At 43.4% G+C, this 20,981-nt stretch overlaps 2 protein-coding genes across 4 annotated transcripts in view; both read right to left on the bottom strand.

Annotated features, from left to right (window-relative positions):
* Positions 1-593: 593 nt before the first annotated feature.
* On the bottom strand, positions 594-9,339 carry atp1b2b (ATPase Na+/K+ transporting subunit beta 2b). Of its 2 annotated transcripts, XM_050040173.1 has the most exons (8): positions 8,852-9,339; positions 3,931-4,059; positions 3,732-3,839; positions 3,320-3,525; positions 2,985-3,044; positions 2,709-2,735; positions 2,375-2,470; positions 594-948 (listed from the first exon to the last, which is right to left on the bottom strand). In XM_050040173.1, exons 1-8 carry the CDS (start codon positions 8,940-8,942, stop codon positions 781-783), a joined length of 885 nt encoding a protein of 294 aa, XP_049896130.1. In that variant the 5' UTR covers positions 8,943-9,339; the 3' UTR covers positions 594-780. The 2 variants fall into 2 exon arrangements, with proteins under 2 accessions (XP_049896130.1, XP_049896131.1); XM_050040174.1 differs by lacking the exon at positions 2,709-2,735.
* Positions 9,340-10,242: 903 nt separating this feature from the next.
* The window catches only part of LOC126387601 (neuronal tyrosine-phosphorylated phosphoinositide-3-kinase adapter 1), a 38,332-nt gene continuing 27,593 nt past the window's right edge, over positions 10,243-20,981 (bottom strand). For both annotated transcript variants that reach the window (XM_050040146.1, XM_050040145.1), the window contains 5 exons: positions 16,980-17,347; positions 15,030-16,901; positions 14,683-14,925; positions 13,511-13,617; positions 10,243-12,921 (listed from right to left, as the gene is read on the bottom strand). In XM_050040146.1, the coding sequence (XP_049896103.1) occupies positions 12,490-12,921; positions 13,511-13,617; positions 14,683-14,925; positions 15,030-16,901; positions 16,980-17,347 (3,022 nt within the window). In that variant the 3' untranslated portion in view covers positions 10,243-12,489. The remainder of the gene's footprint in view (positions 12,922-13,510; positions 13,618-14,682; positions 14,926-15,029; positions 16,902-16,979; positions 17,348-20,981) is intronic.

Genomic DNA, 20,981 nt, shown 5'->3' with positions numbered 1-20,981 from the left:
AAAACGCACACACACATGCACAAACACACACACTCTTAAAGGTTTCAACCTCTACTGTAACTCCCATTTTTTCGTAGATGTATGTTGTTATCGAAACACACACATTTGCTGTGTGTGTGAGATTTACAGTGTGGCCCCTCCTGGTGGTCAGTGGTTTAACATAACCTTATTTCACACTTAGCAGAGAGGTGGGACACAGGGGCCTCCTGCCATCATAGCACACGAAAGACGATACACACATGCAAAATGGCTTCATCTCTGCATCCATCCGTCGAGATATACACGAGTCTGTTGGATTATTCTTTTAAGTGCAACGAAATAGACGTATTGATATAAGGTTATGATACCGTATAAATACTGTAGATATACACATTTTGTATTGTAATTTGTGTATATTCATATATAGAGGGATACTCTATAAGGAGGCAGCAGGAGGGGAGCAGCAGTAAAGTGTTAATGTTGCTGATCCTTGCAAACTCTGAAAACACATGTTCACGTCCTTTACATCCCCTAGATTTGTCATGCAGTATAAATAGACGTCACCTCAAACTAATTTACAGAAAAGAATTTGTCCCATAGCTCACAGACAGAAATAATGACAGGATTGCCACCCTTTTATTCTTGCCCCATCTCATCACACAACTGGACAAACAATGTCCCCACAATGTGGGGGTTGTAAACAAATCCTACGAAGGGTGTGAATACTGAGATTTGTTTCTGTGTATGTGCAATGTCGCAGAGAATGAAGAAAGTAGTTTTCAGGAGAGGAGAAAGGTCAACCTAGTTAATAGTGTTGATCCTCAGCTTGAAAGACACTCTTCCGGCAAACTTGTCTCTTTCACTTCCTTGGGGAATGTTGTTGGCGTTGATCTTGCACTCGATGTTGACATCTTGATTGGCAGTAATGTTAAGGAACTTGACGGCAACCAAAGGCTGAGAGTAGTTCACCTGCAAAAACACACCCAAGGACGTCTTCAAACGCAGAAGTAATATATTCTGTCTGGTACATCTTTAATGAACTGTCTGGAGATACAAGATGGCTGCTTGGTTATAAGCAGCAATGTTTACCAAATTAAGTCATTATTAAAGCTGTAGTTGGTAACTTTAATGAAAATAACTTTGTGTCATATTTGCTGAAACTGCCACTATACTCGGAAAAAAATCTTGTCCCTCCTCTTCTTCTCACTGATTGTAATGGCATGAATCCACCGTCGTGCACCAAAAACAACCAATCACAGCCAAGGAGTCTCTAACGCAGCACTCATGACGATCACAGCGCTGATCAAATACGAATCAAAACTATGTTACTCCATTGCCAATTTCTCTTCTCAAATGTCTACAGAAAGATATTTTAGTGTACTGTTTAACAGTTGAAATAAAAAATCGGTGACATGACCACTACAGTCACCAAGCACCGCTCGACGCCCACCTGCTGGACCAACGTTCTCATTTTACAGCTACACAGTACACTGAAATATGTTTCTGGGAACATTTTCAGTAAGGCAAGGCAAAGCAAAGCCTCGTTTGACAGTTTGACCCAGCCCCTCGGAAAGTGCGCCAAGCTTTGAAACCAATTATCGAAATGGAGAAACGATGTAATTACGCTGTCACGTGATGCCCTGCGCCCCAAATAGACTTTTTCCCATTGACTCACATGATGAAAGAGATGACTGTAAATTAGTGGATACATTTTATTAGCGTCACAACCCCCCTGAAATGACTCCTTAAAACTATCAGGATTTGATCCATTTGGTTCAATAACATTTCTAAAGTCTAGAAGAGCCACATGCTTAAAACATTTTATCCCCATTTAAATAAGCGGAGGGCTAAACTGGAAGTTAGCCACTCGGCTACCATAAGTCTCTAGTGTGCTTGCTGTATGGGTTGCACAGTGCGTAAGTAGTGCTGATCATCTGGGTAATTTTATAAGTTGCAGGTAAACCTTTTGGCTTCATGCACCACTGAGCAACTCTCATAGAAATGAATGAATCCACTTTTACGTCTGGAACCTCCCGTCTACAACGGGCTGGAGACGCGCCCTCGTTGAGGACTTGGCTCAGATTCCTGAGTTACTCTCTTATCCTGAAGCCTCCTTAGGGAATCTGATCCATGAACAGGACATTAAAGACTCCTTGGCTCTGGTAAGTTGTCTAAGGCCATTAGGAGCACTACGAGGCAATAGAGCAAACAGAGGAACATGATGGTTGTTTTTTTCACTGATTATCTGTCTCATTCAGTGCTGTGAGAATACAGAGACAGTTTCGGCAAACATGAAAAATGTTTTTTTATTCAAATTAAAAGGTACCAACTCAAGCTTTCAGTTATTAATAATAATAATTCTGTTACTACAAATTCATTTCAGACTCCATCTTACCTGAGCTTTCTTGCCATAGTAAGGGTAGTACATAAGGTTGAAAGTGCCATTCGGAGGGAAGTACATCAATTCTCCAATTTTGTCAGAGTCTTCTTTCTGAGGGGGTGAAACAACAGTTTCATCAGTTACGGTGAAAAAGATCCCTTCATACATGAAGGAGAAGAGAAGGTGAGCCTCGTTAATCTCCTTCTTTTCTCTAAATCCAATTTCCCAGTGTGCCTACTATCTACTTCAGCAGTCTATTCATTGAAAAACACATCATCTACAATCTACACTGCTACTGCATTTAAACATTATCTGAAGTCTAAAAACACAGGTCCTGCTCCGTTCTTACCCATTGATCTTTGCCAACTTTGTATTTCTGAGAGTGAGCAAGTTAATGCAACACAATGAGAAGAAAGAAAAAAAGAGGAGGAACATACACAGGTGTGTAAATCGCATGCAATACAGATATGATGGATGAAACAATGCAAACACAGACATGAAAGGGAATGGAGACGAGTGATAGGTGGCATATTGCACATGAGAGTGAGGCACAATAGCTATGAATGGGCTGAAATCCAAATTGTTATGTTAAGCCTTTCATTGTGAAAGACAAAAAAGGGATTACCTTTGCACCACAGGTGACATACGGAGCCTGTCCGTCCTTTCCTGGCAGCATCCCAATCACCTGGTGAGACAGAAAGACAGCACGTCTCCAGATCCATTCCCATTTCACTCTCGTTTAAACACAAAGGAATTCAACATCATGTTTCAAATTGCTATAAGACACACCAGAAATAAAAGATAAATCCAATAACCAGTGACTATAATCTTGATAATGACTTCCTTTTTTTTTTTTACTGGGATAATCTTTCCTTTATTCCCAACCAGTTTCATTATCTCAGTCACTCCATAGTCTCCTAGCAACACCATCCCTTTCCCTTCCCTCTTTCTTTTTCATACCCGATTCAGCTTGATGATGATGCATGGCCTGCCGTCCTGGTATCCATAGTAACGGTCAGTAAGTCCAGAGCAGTCCTCCAGAATGGTGCGGTTGAACTGACAGGAGCGCTTCGGGTTGTTCTTCACATCACCGCTGTCCTCCTGCAGGAAGTACCGGTCTGGGACGCACTCGTCATTTTTCTGGGCCTGGACGCTGTCGTTGTAGGCTGCAGGGGGAGAGGGGGAGGGGGGGTTTATTTGGTTTGTAAGGGCTTATGACTCAACTAAAACCCTGGTGCAAGGCAATCTCCTGCCCGCTGACAGTAAAGGAATTATCTCTTATTAGGTAAAAACAATTCATTCTAGATTGGTAGATAATCCACAGCAGTAAGCTTTTTGAGTCACTGTACGAGAGGCCGGCAGCCAGACTTACGTGCCAGGAACCTGTCCAGGGCCTGAGCATACATGTCCCAGCTCTCAGTGTTCTGGATCTTATAGACAATCTCATAGGTCTCATCTGCTTTGGGTCTAATCACCATGCCTGTGAGTGACAGATAGACAGCGGGGGGTCACAACACCACGCTACGGACTGTGACCTGTGTTCAGGCAATGTGTACCATCAGTAACTGCACCTGGTGTAGCGAGCCTGTCTTGCCAGGTGGGTTTATGGTCGTCCAAGGTCTGCAGCATGACATACATGGTGAGTGCAAACAAGCCGGCCAGGAAGATGTAGAAAATTACATAGAAGAGAAGAATAAGACCTGCAGACAAAGACAGAGGAGAGTTGCATCAACTGTGTGCAATATCAGTCTGTCATAGAAGAAATAGATCAAATCATTCACCTCTATACATTGAAAGTTTAAATCTTAATCAGGGGGAAATAAGTAGGCCTACTTAGAAAATCAAAATCATACGAATGGAATAAATCAAGCAAAGTTTATTATTTCATTCAACACTGTACAGATCTGCTACTGAAAAACATATTAGAGATATATGTGTCGAACAAATCATGTGTTCATATTCTAAAGCATCATCCAAGCCTATTTAGCTAGTTAGCTAAATGGCTAACCGTCCCTGCTAAATTAAAGAAGTCATGGCTGTTCTTTCTCAAACTGTTAGCTAATTGTATGAATTCATGAATGTAACTTTACACCTAGTATCATTTTAAATTGTGATGCACTCACTTATGTATCAACATTTAAGATTTACAGTCTATATTTGTATTTTTAGCCTAGAGACAAAGTCTGCACTCAAAGCGAATTCAGTTTAGTATGATACACTTTAAAACATTATGGCCTTTGTAGTAACTAGAATACATGGTCTAAGAACATGGCAATATATTGTCACAATAATTAAATAAGAATACAGTTAAACTAAGAATTAAACAATGTGCTAAAAGTAAATTACTGCAATTAAAAAAAAATACAGTAAGTTCCTGTAAATGACATATACCGTCTGCACTACACACATAATGCTATGCAAATTACAGTGGCTAACTGTGGAGATGTTCAGGCTTATTGGGCATTTTGTACAGTATTAAACTGTAAAAGCAAATTTTTGTACTTTCAACGCCGTATGTCAGATACGCCCTGCAGACAGCACCCCTCCGCTTATGATCACATCTGATAAAATAATGTGAATGTGTCGAAAATGACACCATGTCTACACATGATGTAACATTTCCTGTCTTTGCGACAAAAAAGAGGCATGACCTACGTCCAGAGCCAGCCTTCATTGTTTTATTGTGCAGTGACATTCTTACATTCTTTTACAGTGACTGCTGTATCCAGACTTCACAATACACGTCTTGTGCTGCTGGCTGTGCATTACCAAGAAAACTTTGGGTAAGTGCAGTCCACTTGATAATTACCGTAATGCACATTTCTAAGTATGAATAATCGTACATCTGAGTGGATAATGGAATCAGTTCATTTCAATTAAATGCTGCTGTCGTGTTGTGTCTGTGTGGTCACTTTCTGACCAAACATGTTCACAGGAGGCCGGTTAATCCTCATTAAACGAGAGGAGCTTTATTCCATCTGCCTCTCTCTTTCTCACTCACACATGAGCAGCCGTCCTTTAGATACTTAAAATATCATTAATTGCACAACATGGTCTAAAATGAAGTTAATCATCTAATTGATCACAACATAAACTGTGTGTTTACAGTTGCTTTCCTCACATTCTTGGGTCCATTAAACCAAGATTGACAGGCAGGTCTCTGATCGGTTTCATTACAGTGTTTCCCTGTCCACAGAGGAGAGGGGATGATGACAGAGGGGGGCACAGGTGGAGGGAGAACAAGGACCCCCCAGAGACCAGGCCACAGGGTCAGGAGATTACAGGCCATCATAGACTAGGCCTACTTCATTAATAATGTAAGAAGACCATAGTGATAATGTTACATTTGATAGAAAGTGGGGCTGTAGCTAATGAATTTGTCATTTTTCTTTCTGATTGATGCTTAAAAAAAATTGTGACGTCACAGTCTCCCAGGTGACATCGTCCAGTTGCTTAATCCGTCCAGTGAACAATTGAAAACCAAAGGATATTAAATTTGCGTGACATTTGAGGAACCGATTAACTAATCGATTAACTGACTTGTTTTGGCACTTTCTTAAACATTAGAATTTAAAAAATCATCTGTAACACTGTACCACTCTGTCACTGCTGTATTTCCTTCAGTGCGTGGAAGTTAGATGAACCGTCTCTGAAAAGACTCCTTTATGTGATGCTTCCTACTTGGAAACCATCAAATACTTTTGAAGCAGCTGTTTGCTCCCACCTCAGGCATTCCTGTCTACATAGAGAGCAGGAAAACATAAATAGCATTTTCTATGACACATCCCTCATTTTCAGCATCAACACCTGAGGCCCGCGTTGTGTAGCAACTGAGTGCCCTGACCCTTGTGCCTCTGCTGGATGGCCCCCAGCATGGAGCTCACTCACTCTGTCAGCAGGCGCTGCATCTGCCTCCCCACACAGCCGGGCTTACAGGAATCCATAACAAAATGTCAAGGGGAAGCTGCTCCGCGGGGGGCAATTATTACAGAGGGGCATCTTGATGATTTAGAGCTTGTGTGTGCGTTTTTTCACCCAATTGTTCCAGAATGATCGGAATCTGGAGGTGAAGCGAATGAATGGGTGAGTAGGATAGCTGTGAGCATCCCGTCTGTCGCATGGAAAAGACCCAAGCTGAGTCATTAAATATATACAGAGTCAGTCCTCCAGGCCCCGGACCAAGCCAGAGGCACTACAGCGAGAAAGAGCGAGAGGCATCAGAGATAAGATGTGACAAAACAAAGTGTTTAAGTGTTTTTCTCTGTCATCCAGGGGGGATGTTGTGCTAACTGCAAATATGACACCACCCAAGGGAGAGTGGATGTGCACACGTGCATATGGGGGTCAAGCGTGCAGGCAGGGTGGCTTTCCCCCTGGCAAAGAGGGTGTTAGGTTCACAGTCTGCCCTCTCAGTCCATGCTGATGATAGACAGTGAAGCATCTCTCTTTCACCCCGGTTTTGTTTGCAGACGGCAGTTGAAAGCAGGGAACAAAAGGCCGGGGTGGGATGGTTCAGCATCCTGTTCTTTCTTCAATAATAATGACAGGAGGTGTCTCTTTTCTTTCAGAATTAATTAGGAGGACACGCTGCTCAATTGCTTTGTAAATTGGTGATCAAACAGATCTCTGAACTCAAAATTAAATGCTCCAGAAAAAGAATAAATAGCTATGTGCTGTGGTTCTTTCAATGTCAAACCATTTATTATCTTGTATATGGTCTGCAATCTTGCACTAAGACCGGCATCAGGGTTTTGTTTCCTACCAGGCCCTTTGAGGCTGTTTTCCCATGTTACAGTAAGAGCCTTTTGTTGTTTTTGGAAGTGGGAGGAGCAGAACACTTAATTAGTCCTATTTTTAATAGAGTTAGTTGTTTGACCATGTTTGCCTGGTGTCATCTGGTGGCAATGTAACATCAAAATTGCAGGACTGTTCTCTTTTATCAAGGCTATTTCCATATCATTACAGCTCTTTACACAAAGCAGAACACACAAGCAAGTGTTCTGCGTTGCATCCTCAAAGGAGCCTTTGATCTAACACTCTGCACGTACATTATGCAGCAAAACTATAAGTGGAAACAACAAATTTGCCTTTTAAAAAGACTGGAGACCTGACTGGTGTGTTTTCTTGCCTTATTCTCACTGCATGCTGAGATACAGAAAATGGATGGATGGACTGCCACGCAGTCAAACAAGTGGGGGTTGAGGTACAGTACGTACAGTGTGTGCATCATTAGGAGAATGAGGAAGTGCTGAGGTGAAATGCCAAGTTTAGCAGACCTACATGTAGTGGCTGACGACAGAAATAGCCTAATTAACAAGCCTTAGAAAGCACAGCTTAAAAAGGCCACCAGACCTTAAAGCACCTGGGACGCACTGAGCTGGATTAAGTCGTACACTGCGGGAGGATTCCAGCAAAGGAAGCTACAGTCAATGATCCCAACTCTGCAGTAACAGAACAATGTCCATTCATGAGACATTATCACTGCAAGTCAAATCACTTTCAGCATTATTCCAACCACAAATACTAAACTTCGGTGAGATCATGTCCCCAGTGTAAAGATCAAAAAATAATCTCAGTTCCTGAAAGTGGTTTACTTTGCTAGATCCTACCCTCTGAATTGATACCTTCCCCATCAGCCAATGAAGTCATTAGATTAGGATTAAATCCCTCACTGATTTACACTCACTGGGAGGGGCCGGGCTGGAGGTGATACAAATAGCATTTGGCCCTCGGCTTTACCCAGATTAAAATGCTCCAATGTCATTAGAACAGAGCCATATGTGCCCTATCATTTCATGAATCTTTGAAACAGTGGCAGGCTGGGTATATGGCAGAGGGGAGGACAGTATGTGGCATCTTCAAAATCTCTGGGGGGGAAAAGCCTGAAAATGAATGACATCACGTTGAATACTCATTAGATAAAAGCTGCAGGCATGCAACCCTATTCCTACTTAACTTCAGCAACCCATCACCCTGTGAAAAAAAAGTCCTCTCTGCAGCAGAATTCATGATGAAGCTAGCTAAAGCTCTCACACAGACAGGAGCTGATGATATGCACTTTGCAACAGAGTGGAACCTGTTTCAGCAGTGCTGCAGTAATCTGGCTAATTCAAATGTGAAATAAGACCATATGCCTCCACCCTTGTGCCGAGCGCATTGCGCAGTGAAAGCAGTGCCATAAATTAATAAATAAATAAAGAAACTAGGATTTTTTTTCTTCCACCGGCTTCCACAGGAGCGGTGCCGCATTCAGGTTCTAGCACCAGACTGTAGTGGACAGCGACAGCCATCTCATTACCTGCGCACTGAGGGAAATAACAGACTTGTATGAGGGTGAATAGACATTATAGTTAGACTGTTCATCTCTGAAGGTGTCCCCTTCTTGCAGCAGCATGTTGAAGCTTTTGGAGAGGCTTAAGAGACTATGACAGAGACCTGTTACAGAGCCGAGGGACAGTGTTTGCTGCATTGCTGTAGCTGGACAGTACTTACCCCAGCTGCTCGCCGTCCTGCCCAGAAACTCCCTCGTCCTCGGGTTCCATATAAATTCCTTCCACCCGCTTTTTTCTCCATCCTTTGCCATTTTGTCATAAAAGTTTGGACAACCAAAGCTCTAATGAAAGTAATGCAGTAAGAGCCGGGTAGGAACAAATAGGCAGACAGCAGAGAGAGACGGAGAGGGAGAGATATGCTACTGTACCACCGCGGCTGTTGGAAGAAGAGAGGCAATTACTCAGGTCTAAGCGCTCAGACGCACAAATGAATGAACACTAAAGTAAAACCCCAGCCTATCTGATAACAGAAAGATGGATAGTTATAGTAAGAGGTAGCGGTCCTACTCTCCAGCACAGACCTGGTAGCCTATATGCCCTCCCCCCCAGCTCTTGTCTGCATGCCGCAGAGTTTTGATGAGTGGTGCAGAAATCTAGTGATACTGCGGTAAAGCACTCACTCCGCCTCTCTCTACAAGCACCCCCACTATCTCCATCCTCCCCCCTCCCTCCCCTCCTCTCTCCTGCCTCCATCCCCGGCACAGCTGCGCCCGCCTCCTCCTCCCGCTTGGCCAATCATATGCACCGCATCCCTCTTCCTCGCGCGCCAGACGCATGAGAGACAAGCCTTGGAGCGAATGGCGCGGTGGCTGAGGGCATCCTTTTATTGGCTCACAGGCTCTTATCGTCACGTCCCCCAAAGAAAAACCAACATGATATTCCTCTGATATTCCTAAAGGACTCTAAAGTGTCAGTGATTGTTGTGTATAATATTGAAATCAGCATCATATTCATGTCTTAATCAGACAGGGACGTTATTCAGCACATCATATTTCCCATCTAGTGTGCCATGGATCAGATGTCACAGAAGCCTGCTATAGGAATTATTATTTTTTGTAGCAAAACTAAAAGAGAAACAGGAGCTTCAGATAATAATGTAGACACAAAATAAACTTCAACATGTTAATGTGATTTTTCTAAAACCCATCAGGGAAACTGTGAGACTGCATATTTTAGCATTGGTTGCTCATTTTAAGCTACAGGTAGCATAAATTGTTGGCACTATTCAACTGATTTTTTCCCAGAGTAACAACTATTATAATTCAAACTATTAAGGTTGGTGAAGGTCTGATGGATTACTCTGAGTCAGTATGCAATTGTTAGTCTGTGCTGTACTGAAACAGTGTCTGTGGTGTGATGCATGGAGCCACAGCAGCATCAGCAGCAGCAGTGGAGGTAGCGCCCTCATATGGACTCTGCAGGCGCTGCAACATCTGCAGCAGAAGTGCAGTGGGAACACGATGTCCACCTCCCCGCCATCTCCACTGTAAAACAACACGAGGCATGAAAACATGCACAAATCCTGTTTGTTGTGTAAAGTTCATTATATAAAATTTATTTTTAATGACAATATCAATGCAAATATAGCACTACAGTGATTTCCAAGGTACACCGTATCTTACCATATCAATATAGTATGGCACTCATATAATGGCCACTGTTTTAGAAGACACACAAAAACCAACAGCTTCTGTAAACTATTTTTGGAAATGATACCTAGGGTTCCATATCAGTCTGTGAGAAGGAATCATAGTAAGGTGATTTACTCGGTATCTGGACTTAAAGTGGGCACAATAGTCAGTATCATTGGGGACATTTTCAGTGTAAGGAATCTCTGCATGCATTGCACTTGCCCATTTCCTTCAACCTGACCTGTGTTTGTTTGAAAATGGACTCAGTAAGCTTGAAAAAACCTGGACCCTCAAACACGAGCAGGTGGGAACTAAAAACAAAAAGGCCAAGCAGTGACTCTCAAACATTTAGATAGGTCTTCTTTTCACTGGGTGTACTGTACTGTACAGCTTGGTGCTAACTATCATAAAAACGACAACAACCAAGAGACATTCAAGTGCCTTAATACTATTACAGAAGGGCTCACTCTTCAAGGTACAAACTTCATTTCACGTGGCTTTCAGAAATAAAACAAATATGTAACAATAACCACTATATTAATAATGTTTCTCATGGTCACACCATGTAGTTGAATGAACAACACCAGTAGTTCAAGATAGCAGCAAAGTATTCAAAATGTCAAGACAACGAGCCGTTGAAATCTGTACACAAATAAAAATGAATGTAGAAAAAAGGGTATAAATAAAACAATAACACAGCTTAAAGGGAGTCTTGCATAAATTTAAATAAACAACTGTTGGACTGTGCCTTTCTTTAGAGGGCTTACTGTTTATTAGTAGAACTATAAGTAATGCATGGACTGGCTGCAGCAGATAAAGTACTTAATTCTTTTAGAAAAAACAAGTGAACAAAGTTATGTTTATACAGTATATGCTACATAATATGTATTGATTACAAGTATGAAAATGGAAATAATTGCTACATTTTCAATACAGTTGTACATATCTATTTACAAGACATTAGGGTTTAATTTCTCATGAGCGTATACCATGTTTTGTGCAGATTGTTCCAGCATTCTGTTTGAGGTGATCAATACTCACAGTCTTATCAGTTGCACCATATTGTACAGTCTGTGTTGATGGGTGTCAGTGCTTGTTTTTCTGTGTGGTGGAACAATCACTAATGTGCATCTGTGGATAAGCATGAGTGATGAAGTTTTTGTACCATTGATCTGTATCTATATTTGGCTGGACTGCACAGTATGTGCCATCTGTCGCACCACCTTTTTCGAACTGTACCCCAAGCGATATATTCATCTTTTTATACAACCACATGTTATCATAGTGAAGATCTGCTGTATGTAAAAGTCGGACATGATCATCTCTACACATATTCTTTTACAATACTGTATGTCTATCGTGACATGCAGAGAATGACACAGTAAATATGACTTATTCAAGTCTTAGATATGTATGTTAGGCTAGTTGACACAAGTTTTTAATTATGTTGCTCCGGCGTTGGGAGCATATTGCTATAAAATTGCAGAAACGTTGAGAAAGTAAATAGATTTACATTACAAATATGCAAACAGATACAGTAGGTAGCTTTTACTCCTCAGTGATGATTATTTGCATCCACAATGACAATCTATTGATACCAAGACATCTCATATGCATTTACGATTTTCAAGAAACACTTCAAAAACTTATCAATGAGTCTGGCCTTTTCTCATCCACAGAGTAGTTTCTATGCGTGTTGGAGAAAATATATGATTCCTTTATGTCTCAAGTAGTCAGGAGGAAATTTGGCAACACCAATCTAAGAAAACATCCCACCCATTATTAAGTTGGGGTCTTCATTTTGTGGCAATAATACTGGCGTTTTGTGGCAAAAAATCATTGGCAATTAGAACACATCGAGAAGGACATAGTACAGAGCAAGTACAAATCACCCCGGTAAGAGATTAATTTAGTCTGATTGTAATTCTTCCTTTCTTCACCTCTTTTATTGGCCTTTTTTTGTTTTGTTTTCCCCAATGAGTTCAAAGTCTCCAATAACCTTCATCACTGTTCTCAGATCAGTTTATCACACAAAACTCTTTCGTTCCTCTGTGGTACTTATGCGTTCCAGTTACTGAACCCATTTTACTCTCCTCCTCAGCCATCTTCAACTCCTCTGTGTGTTAGTCTCTCTTCAGTGCTGTACTTGCTGGCCTGTCTTTCCACCTCAGATAGCCGTGTCCCACACGACGGCCTGCGGCCTCTGGCAGGGTGGCGTGCCAGTCTTACGAGGCTCAGGTGTCCGTCTCCAGCTAGGGAGGATGGGCATGCTGTCCTGCTTGCACAGGCTTTTGTCAGGGCGCCTGTGGGCCTTGATCTCTTTGCACAGGCAGCGTTTACGCTCGATGACTTCCAGCAGCTTGCCGTCTCTCTGGCTCTGCGTTGCGGACGGGGTGGTGCCCCCGCTGACAGGAGGCTGTCCCTGTGCCAGCTGGGCGAGGTGCTGGAACTGCAACTGCAGATGGTGCTGTTGCTGAAGCTGCTGAAGCTGCTGCTTTAACTGCAGCTGCTGCTGGTGAAGCTGAAGCTGCTGTTGCTGTCGAGACACACTGGGACTGCTGGGACTGCAGGGCACTTGAGGCTGGGCCAGACCATGCAGCTGAACACATTGGGAAAAAGTCAAGTGAATTTATGTGGTGTTTAATGATATTACAGTATTTCAGTTTCTACATGCATAATCACTGCAGTGCTGTCTGCAGTGACAGCCAGCCCTTGCACAGTGAATAAAACTGCAGTTCCTGTGAACAGCCACGAGGATGCAGCACTGCTTCATCTATCACAGGTTGAGGGAGGGTCAACCAGCCGCATGAAGACCGTCTCTGCAGCACACTCAAACTGCGTCAGCACTTGCTATGCAGCCAGAATCTGGGCAAAATGTGCTGCTAGAAGACTGCAGCTCATCACTCCAAAACACAGTACAGCATGTTCTATCATCCACTATTCTCTCTCATTTCCTGATTACATATCAGCCTGCGTCATATACCTTTGCAGCTCTTATTCTTTTGAGGCAGGCCAAAGCCTTATTCTGCTCAGTGGGCATATCTACCAGCTATAAATAGATCTGCAGGAGCACTGTCTCTAGCAGAAGGGGAAGTAATAATGAGACCAATATTAATGTTCACTCCCAAATCTACCATGAATGAAGTTAATAGAGTCTAAAGTTACACGGCTGGGTGTTATATATTAACCTGATTCAGGGCTTCTCGTGCTGGTAGGCTGCTCTGTCTCTGGACGTCTCCTCCACCCACCTGTCTCACTCCAGCAGCAGAGGAGGAGCGGCCCAGCCGCCCCACTTCTGCAAAGAAACAAACATTACACTGTGTGTCTGATAATGAGAACACTGGCATATAACTTTTCATTTTAACACACAGAGCTGTGAATGTCTAACGACACTCATGTGAGTTGAGGCTGAGCTTTTGTACACTGTGTGCTCATTATAGTTTAAGTTACTTGACAACTATAAAGTAACCTTATGAACAATGGAGCAATACAAGTCTGCTTACACACAGATTTGTTCCTGTGTCACTCTGTCAATGTTAATCTGTCAGCTGGGTGCTTTTTATTAAATTGTAAACAGATTTCCATTGAATGTATTGTAACAGGGTCACACAATTTAATTTTGGTAGTGATCCTAATCTGCCAGTTCCGCTATTCAAAAATGATTGTTCATTCAGACTTAACCATAATATGAACCTGATAAATTTTCTACTGAAATATTTGCATGGAAAAAAAGACTGTAACACAAAAGCGACAGAAGTGATGTCATTGAATGAAAACTACATCTGATTGCAGACAGCACTGGTTGAGTTTGCACTCTCTGCCTGCTTTATCCTGTAATATCACTTTTATTACTTTACTGGCAAAATAAATTGCACCCTGTCTGTACATGTACTTAGCTCATATTACCTTACTAAACTCAATTCAGTTATAAAGTGTTTTAAACAACCAAGTTTGGGGCCCCATAGGACCAGAGCTCATGAATATATGTGTGCGGGGATGTGGGCCTGTTTATGGAGCACTTCTTTTATTGGCTTCGCTTCAAGGTAAGAATTGCACTGATTCTCAAGGTAAGCAGTGTCTCTGTTTCTAGGGAAAGGCCTTGAGTGCAGATGCAAAGAGACTGACAAAGAGACACAGAGCTTCAAGGCTAACTTGAGTACAAGAGGATGCAATGGAGGCGGAGTTGTTATCTTTTTGCGACAGTCAGAGAGAGAGAGCAGAGGAGAGGAGGTAGTCTCTGATTCTTCCAATTTTAGGAGCTCCAGAAGAAGAATCCCCATGTAAATCCCCTGCTAGTTCCTTTCTAAATAGGATGTTGTGGTTAGAGGCTATGGCTAAAAGATTATGAACACTTCCTTACCTCCATTGCGACAGGCAGGGAAAGTCTGGCAGGGAAGAGGCAGACCAACTCTGGGCAGGGCTCTGAAACCTGGGCTGCTATCCACACCAGCCAAGGACTCACTGTGACCAAGCGCCCTGCTGGTGGCACCACTGAAGTGTACTGGGATGCCTGAGTGGCCACCTCGAGACCCCATGCAGAGGTCGTCCTTATCCATCCTTAATAGGGCATCAGCACTGCCATTCCACGCACGCCCTTCGTCTTCTGAGACACAGAAAGGAACAGAATGAATATTTCAAAGAGTATTTAACTTAAAATGACCTCAAAAGCTTTTTTTTACTCTGTATTCAAAATGACCTCTGACTTACTCTCTGTCTCTCTGCTCCCATGGCTGAAGGACAATTTCCTCTGCATAGGCCAGTAAGATCCATCATCTGCAGCTAAGCTGGCACTGCTGTCCCAGGGCATGAAGCCAGCTTTCGAATGGAGGGATGAAGACCCTCCATTACTCTTGAATGCCCCCTCACCCACACCAGTGAGACTTGATGGCTGTTGCAGAGACGGCGTCTGAGAGCTTCCTCTCAGGCTTTCGTAAGCTGGCGGTCTCCGGAAGCCACCAGAAGGGTAGGTCCACAGCAGGGGACTGTCCGAAGAGGGAGGCTTGTACGCTGGCAGGCCGTGAGGAGTGTGAGAGCGAAGATGGGGGCGAGAATGAGGACGCTGGGATGAGGACAATGGCGTAGGGGTTGAGCTGGTGCTGCTTTGACACGTGGAGGAAACGTGATCCTGTAAGGAGTAGGGCCCTCCATCCCTATCCCGATCCCTGTCTCTTTCCCTGTCCCTGTCCCTGTCTCTGTCCCTGTCCCTGTCTCTATCTCGGTCTCTGTCCTTATCTCTTTCTCTGTCCCTGTCTCTATCTCTATCTCTGTCTCTGTCTCTGTCTCTGTCCTTGTCTTTTTCCTTGTCTCTACCCCTATCCCTATCCCTTTCTCTATCTCTATCTCGGTCCCTTTCCCTATCCTTGTCTCGGTCCCTGTCCCTGTCCTTGTCTCTGTCTCTGTCCCTGTCCCTATCCTTATCCCGCTCTTTATCAGACTTCAAGAGGAAGCTAACAGACTTGCCCTCCTTGCCTGTACTTGAGGTTTGGGTCTGCACTGTGGCCTGGTTTGAAGTCTGAGAACCGCTCTTGCCTGGGGCGGGGGAATCTCCTCTCTCTGGCTTGCGATAGTGATGGTAGTGCGAGGGGCGATGGTGAGGGTGGTGGTGGTGATGAGAGAAAGGGGAGGTGGATTTGGAGGAGGGAGGCAGAGGTGTTGAGTGGCTCCTGGCTCTCAGTCCAGGTGCAGGGCCTAACTGGGCCTCTCTGCTGTGTTTGTCCTGCTGGGATGCACTTCCTCCTGATGATTCCTTTGAGCCTGACAGCGACGAGGGAACATTAGAAGAAGTTGAGGAGGAGGTGCTGGCTTGAGTTGTCACGCTGGATGTTTGAGTTCCCATTTTAGCAGAAGCAGACTTGTTTTGCACCCCAACCCCGCTGGAGGCTGCTGCTGGCTGAGGGAAGGCAAGCAGTGGGGGTCGGTGCTGTAGGAGATTGGGGAAAGGGGCTGGGATCTTGGTGTTGGACTCGGGCTCTGATTTACTCCCTTGCAGCAGATAGGGAGTAGGAGCTCGTGGAGTGTGTGGACTGGTGGAGAGGACCTGGGGGATAGGGGTGGAGGACGCAGAGGAAGGCAGAGGAGACGAATGGGAGATTGACACGGTAGCTTTGGGTTTGGAATAGGAGGGAGAGGAAGAGGAGGGGCGTGGCAGGGAGGAGGAGCTGCTGGAGGATGAAGGGGTGACATGGAAGTGTTTCGAGGTTTTCAGTTTCTCATGTTTTGCTGGGAGGTGTTTCTGGGACTCTCTGTCCTCTTGCAGCGGGTATTTCATCTCCTCATAGATGGCCTCACTCTGGTCTGAGTCAGAGTCAGGCGTGGTAGCCACAGGGGTGACAGGGTGGGGGGTGGCTGTCTGGCTGTCTCTGGTAAACACTTGGCCCACCATCTCTATATAGACTGGTTCATCCTCCCCATCTCCTGTCTGAATCTGAGAGTCTGCTGCCTGGAAAGGCAAGGATGTGGCAGAAGCAGGCACACGTGGAGGAAGAGGGTCAAAGGAAAGCTGGGTACTGGGACTTCTCTTGGGCTTCAAAGGAGGCACCTTCTTTCCTCCAATCTCTCCAGAGTCAGACTTCTTCATGGCTGTAGGAAAAAAAAATGCATGTCATGAAGAAAGATCATTTTCTCTGCAGAATATGCACCTAAAAACACATTTCTTACCATTTTTCTTCTCTGAGTGTTTGGACTGTGAGTGAGAGGACGAAGTAGGGGGCGGCGTATCAACAGATCCTCTGCCATCAGTGGATGAGGAGCTCAGGCGAGTGCTGGGGTGACGTTTGGGTTTGGCTGGCGGGCAGCGGCCACCATGTTGGGATTGGGTGTCAGAGTAATCTCCGTTCTCCAGACTCGTATCCCCAGCACCTACAGCATGGCAGGACTGTGAGCGTGGCGCCATGGCGGAGGCACAAGAGTGAGGGGACAGGTCCTGGGAGGCCGGCATGGTCATAAAACCCATTCGGAAGTGCCGGCGAAAAGAAGCCAAGTCTCTGACTTTGCCAACAGTGGCTGAGGGGTCGTTTTGGTTCGAGCTGCAGTTTGGAAATGGGATTGGGAAAATATGGATGTACGAAAAATATTGAAACATGAGGAAATCATAGTTAAGTGCAAATACATTCATGTACTAGCTTTTATATTGACCTCCTTCTTTCCTCACTCTCTCTTTGGTCTTCAAACATTGCCTGTGCAATAAAGAAATGCCTGCAGGGCTTTCACAGCAAAAAGGAAAGCCCTGGAGGCTCCTTCATCTTTCGCATTCACATATCTTTCCATCTAAATTCCTCCACATCTGCTTCCTCCTCAAACACATTCAATTAGGAAATCAATACCCTGTCAAAAACAAAGTACTCGTAGTGTACGCTGCACTGCTGGAATTCCCTTATTCTTCATATCTTTATATCCTCAGCCCACATCTGTAGTCTGCTCTCATGATCGCCAAAAGCATTTTAATCTGTTTCCATGGGAACAGTTGTGATTTTCCTGTGTTTGATAGTTTGTCTTTGAAATCATCAATGATACGAGCTCCCGCAACAATAAATAAAAATGACACAGAGAAAAATCCTTCAAAATATTGCAGTGTGGTGCCAAACTGAACAATACAGTTGAATTGCATTCCTTCTTTTGGCGAACTATGAAATACTTATTTATGTGTTCAGTGTATGATATACCATTTACTGTATTAACCCTGTGGGATCCAGATGCTTATTATTATTTTTTATCATCATGTCTATGCATACAACTCCATGGTCTTGCTTGCAGTTTACAAGAAGCAAAATAACTTATTCAAAAACACACTGAAGTATTAAATTTAAAGGGCATCACAAATAGGGGAGACTGGGGTTGGTTGGCACACAGCTAGTTTATGTTCCTTTGAAGGCAAAAATGTAGCATCAAAACATTTGCTTTTGACCCGCACTCATCTAATGTGTTAAAATATCTGAAAGTCTAACTATTTTGTTGAGGATAACATTTCGGTTTTATAGTATCGGAAGTAAAAAATTTGTCTGTGGACTAAACGTATTATAAAATGTGCTAGAGATTACCTCTAGTTAATAGATAAAGGAACCAGCTACAATTTGACATAAGATCTGAAAGTCTATGATGAGTGATGGTAACATAATTTTAAGACCTGTATTTTAAGAGATTAAAACTAATTTGAAAGTTCAAAAACAATGTTTACATTGTTGGTTAATTATTATAATTTTGAATGGTCAATGGCAAAAGTAATTTGACATACCTACTGATAAATTGCTTAAAAAATGTTGCTTGGTTTTAAAAATGGGAAAATATTCTATTAAATGTTCATATTTTATAGTTCCTGTTTGAATTAAATGTTCAAATTGTTTCTGTTTGTTAGTTCTTTTTCCCTGTGATGGAGCCGGTTGGCACAAATGTACAACTAGACTTTAATCAGACTTTAGAAAACATTTGTGTACAATAAAACATATTTATTGTACATATTTATGCTGTTGGTTAGAATATTCCAACATAAATTATGCCAGAGAAGAGAGAAAAAAAGCGTGCCAACATACCCTGGTCTCCCCTATGGCCCAGACCCTCAAATTACATAAAATTATTATTGTAAATTATGGACTGTGAACCAGAGAAAAAACTCAGATGTGCTAAGTTGCTGACAGTTTTAAGTCGAGCACAGATCAGACACCAGTGTCAGAGGTTCAAGCTGTTGACATAAAACCGTGAGCTCTGATGTCCCGCTGAGTTCATCAAAGGCTTACAAAATGGCTTCTGATAACCCTCTGCTTGCCTCTCTGCTTTAGAGATAGGTGCTGCAATGGTGTGGTGTCTCAAGGGGTGTTGTGCTGCTTCACCTCACAGCAACACAAGACAGGTCCCTTTAAGCTAACTGTTATTGAACAGGGTTGAAATACTTTCCCCTGTAAAATGCACTTTTCATTAACGAGGCTACTGTGATGCTATCGTACTTGCACAAAATGTCAGAAAAAAGCGGAAATACCGTCACAAGGAGTTTAAATATATTATAATTTACTGCAGCAATGCGGGAAGAAATCACAGCTTCATCAGGCTGATTCTTATTCCAGGTTTGTGTTGATCATAGCTCAGCCACAGGGAGCACATCTGGATATCCACATCTGTGTCTACACGTTTGAGGCTGCAAGAAATTGTGTTTCTGAGTGTGTAATTAAACAGCTCAAATGCACGATTATTCTGTGATTCATTACTGTACATAATGGTGACACATGACTACGGGTCACGCAGCTCTCCCTTTTAGATCATTTGCGATTTCCTGTGGGGCAGCGAAGCACAGGAGAAGACAATTGGGGCTTACAATTTGCAGTCAACATTGCAAGCAGCAGAAGCAGAACTGAGGCAGCTCATCACGGAGAACACAGAGGCTCCTATTTTGTTCTTCATCAAATCACTGTGTGAGGCAGTGTGTTGTGTGCCTGAGTATCTCTTTTTATGTGTGTGGTGTAGCAACAAAGTGTGTTTGCATCTGCACAAGTATGTTTGTGCCCTTGAATGCCTGTGGAGATGTACTTGTGACTCCTCACAATCGACATAGATACTACAGGGCCAAAATTAGCCCAGAGCAGAGGCTGGGCAGCTCCTTCTGTCTTGTTTTTCTTACTTCTTCTTAGAGCAGGAGAAGCTCTCCTCAAACTGAGACCAAAGACAATCTGGACTCTCACCACGGTATTTGCATCTCCTTCCTGCTGCTTTATGTTGTGTGCCTATCCTTTAGTAACTGCCACTTAAAGCAGTAGTTTGGCATTTTGGGAAACACGCTTATTTGCTTTCTTGCCGACAGATAAATGACACATAAAAAGACAACTCTCATGTTTGTCAGCTTAATATGAAACCAAAGCCAGCAGCCAGTTAGCTTAGCATAATTACTGAAAACAGGGGGAAACTGTTAGCCTGCCACAGTGGTCACATTCCTTAAGCAGTGTGTACGGTAATGTGTCCTAGGCCACAGTGAAGGACCGCCTACTCAGCTGATGTCCTTAGCTTATCCAACTCCCTACCAGATAGGCTTTGGTTGCTGCCGTTAAACAGGTTAGACACAGTGCTGAGGGACCGTCTCCTGCCGGCTAAACAATCAGTTCAACGTCGGCCCAGTTAGAATGAGCTAACATAGCAGCAGCTGTTAAAGGCCCAACACAGTGACACTGACACCGAAACAGCTTGATTTGGGCATTATATCAGTTAATAACCGCTAGCTAACAGTTAGCCCTGTCACAATGTGTGCAAGTGGACTCTCACCAACTGTCCCCAGTGCTGCGCTCACACTCCTGCAGCAGTACAGCATGACAAACCTCCCACCAGTTAAAAGCAACAACATATTCTGTCTTTGCAAAATGAAATGATGCACGTATTTATTTGCATAGAGCGGAGAAGTGATATCCAATCAGAAGTGATCACTCAAGACTCATGTGGAGACACATCCTAATGCCAGGTGTGAACAGACAGACTTAAAGGGAAATTTCGGTTTAGTTCAACCTGTCTCCTATCGTCCTAAATTTGTTTCAAGTGACTAGTGACATAAAAATAATAGTTAGCATGTTAGCCGTTAGCCTAGATACAGCCGGGGCGCATAGTAGCATCAGACCGGTTAAAACGTAAGTGAACGGGCAACCTTCAAGTGCAAAGTTAGTCCACTAAACAAGCTTTTTTTCCACAAAG

Source organism: Epinephelus moara, chromosome 3 (genome assembly GCF_006386435.1).
Source record: "Epinephelus moara isolate mb chromosome 3, YSFRI_EMoa_1.0, whole genome shotgun sequence".
In the NCBI taxonomy this organism is placed as follows: domain Eukaryota; kingdom Metazoa; phylum Chordata; class Actinopteri; order Perciformes; family Serranidae; genus Epinephelus; species Epinephelus moara.
This window is presented reverse-complemented; position numbering and strand designations above follow the sequence as displayed.

What these genes read in the sequence shown, in the direction of transcription:
- atp1b2b (XM_050040173.1), bottom strand. Translation starts at nt 8,942, where the DNA reads ATGGCAAAGGATGGAGAAAAAAGCGGGTGGAAGGAATTTATATGGAAC. An exon ending in CAGGACGGCGAGCAGCTGGG is followed by an intron (nt 4,060 to 8,851) that starts GTAAGTACTGTC and finishes CTTTGTCTGCAG; the next exon opens with GTCTTATTCTTCTCTTCTAT. An exon ending in CCTGGACAGGTTCCTGGCAC is followed by an intron (nt 3,526 to 3,731) that starts GTAAGTCTGGCT and finishes CTCCCCCTGCAG; the next exon opens with CCTACAACGACAGCGTCCAG.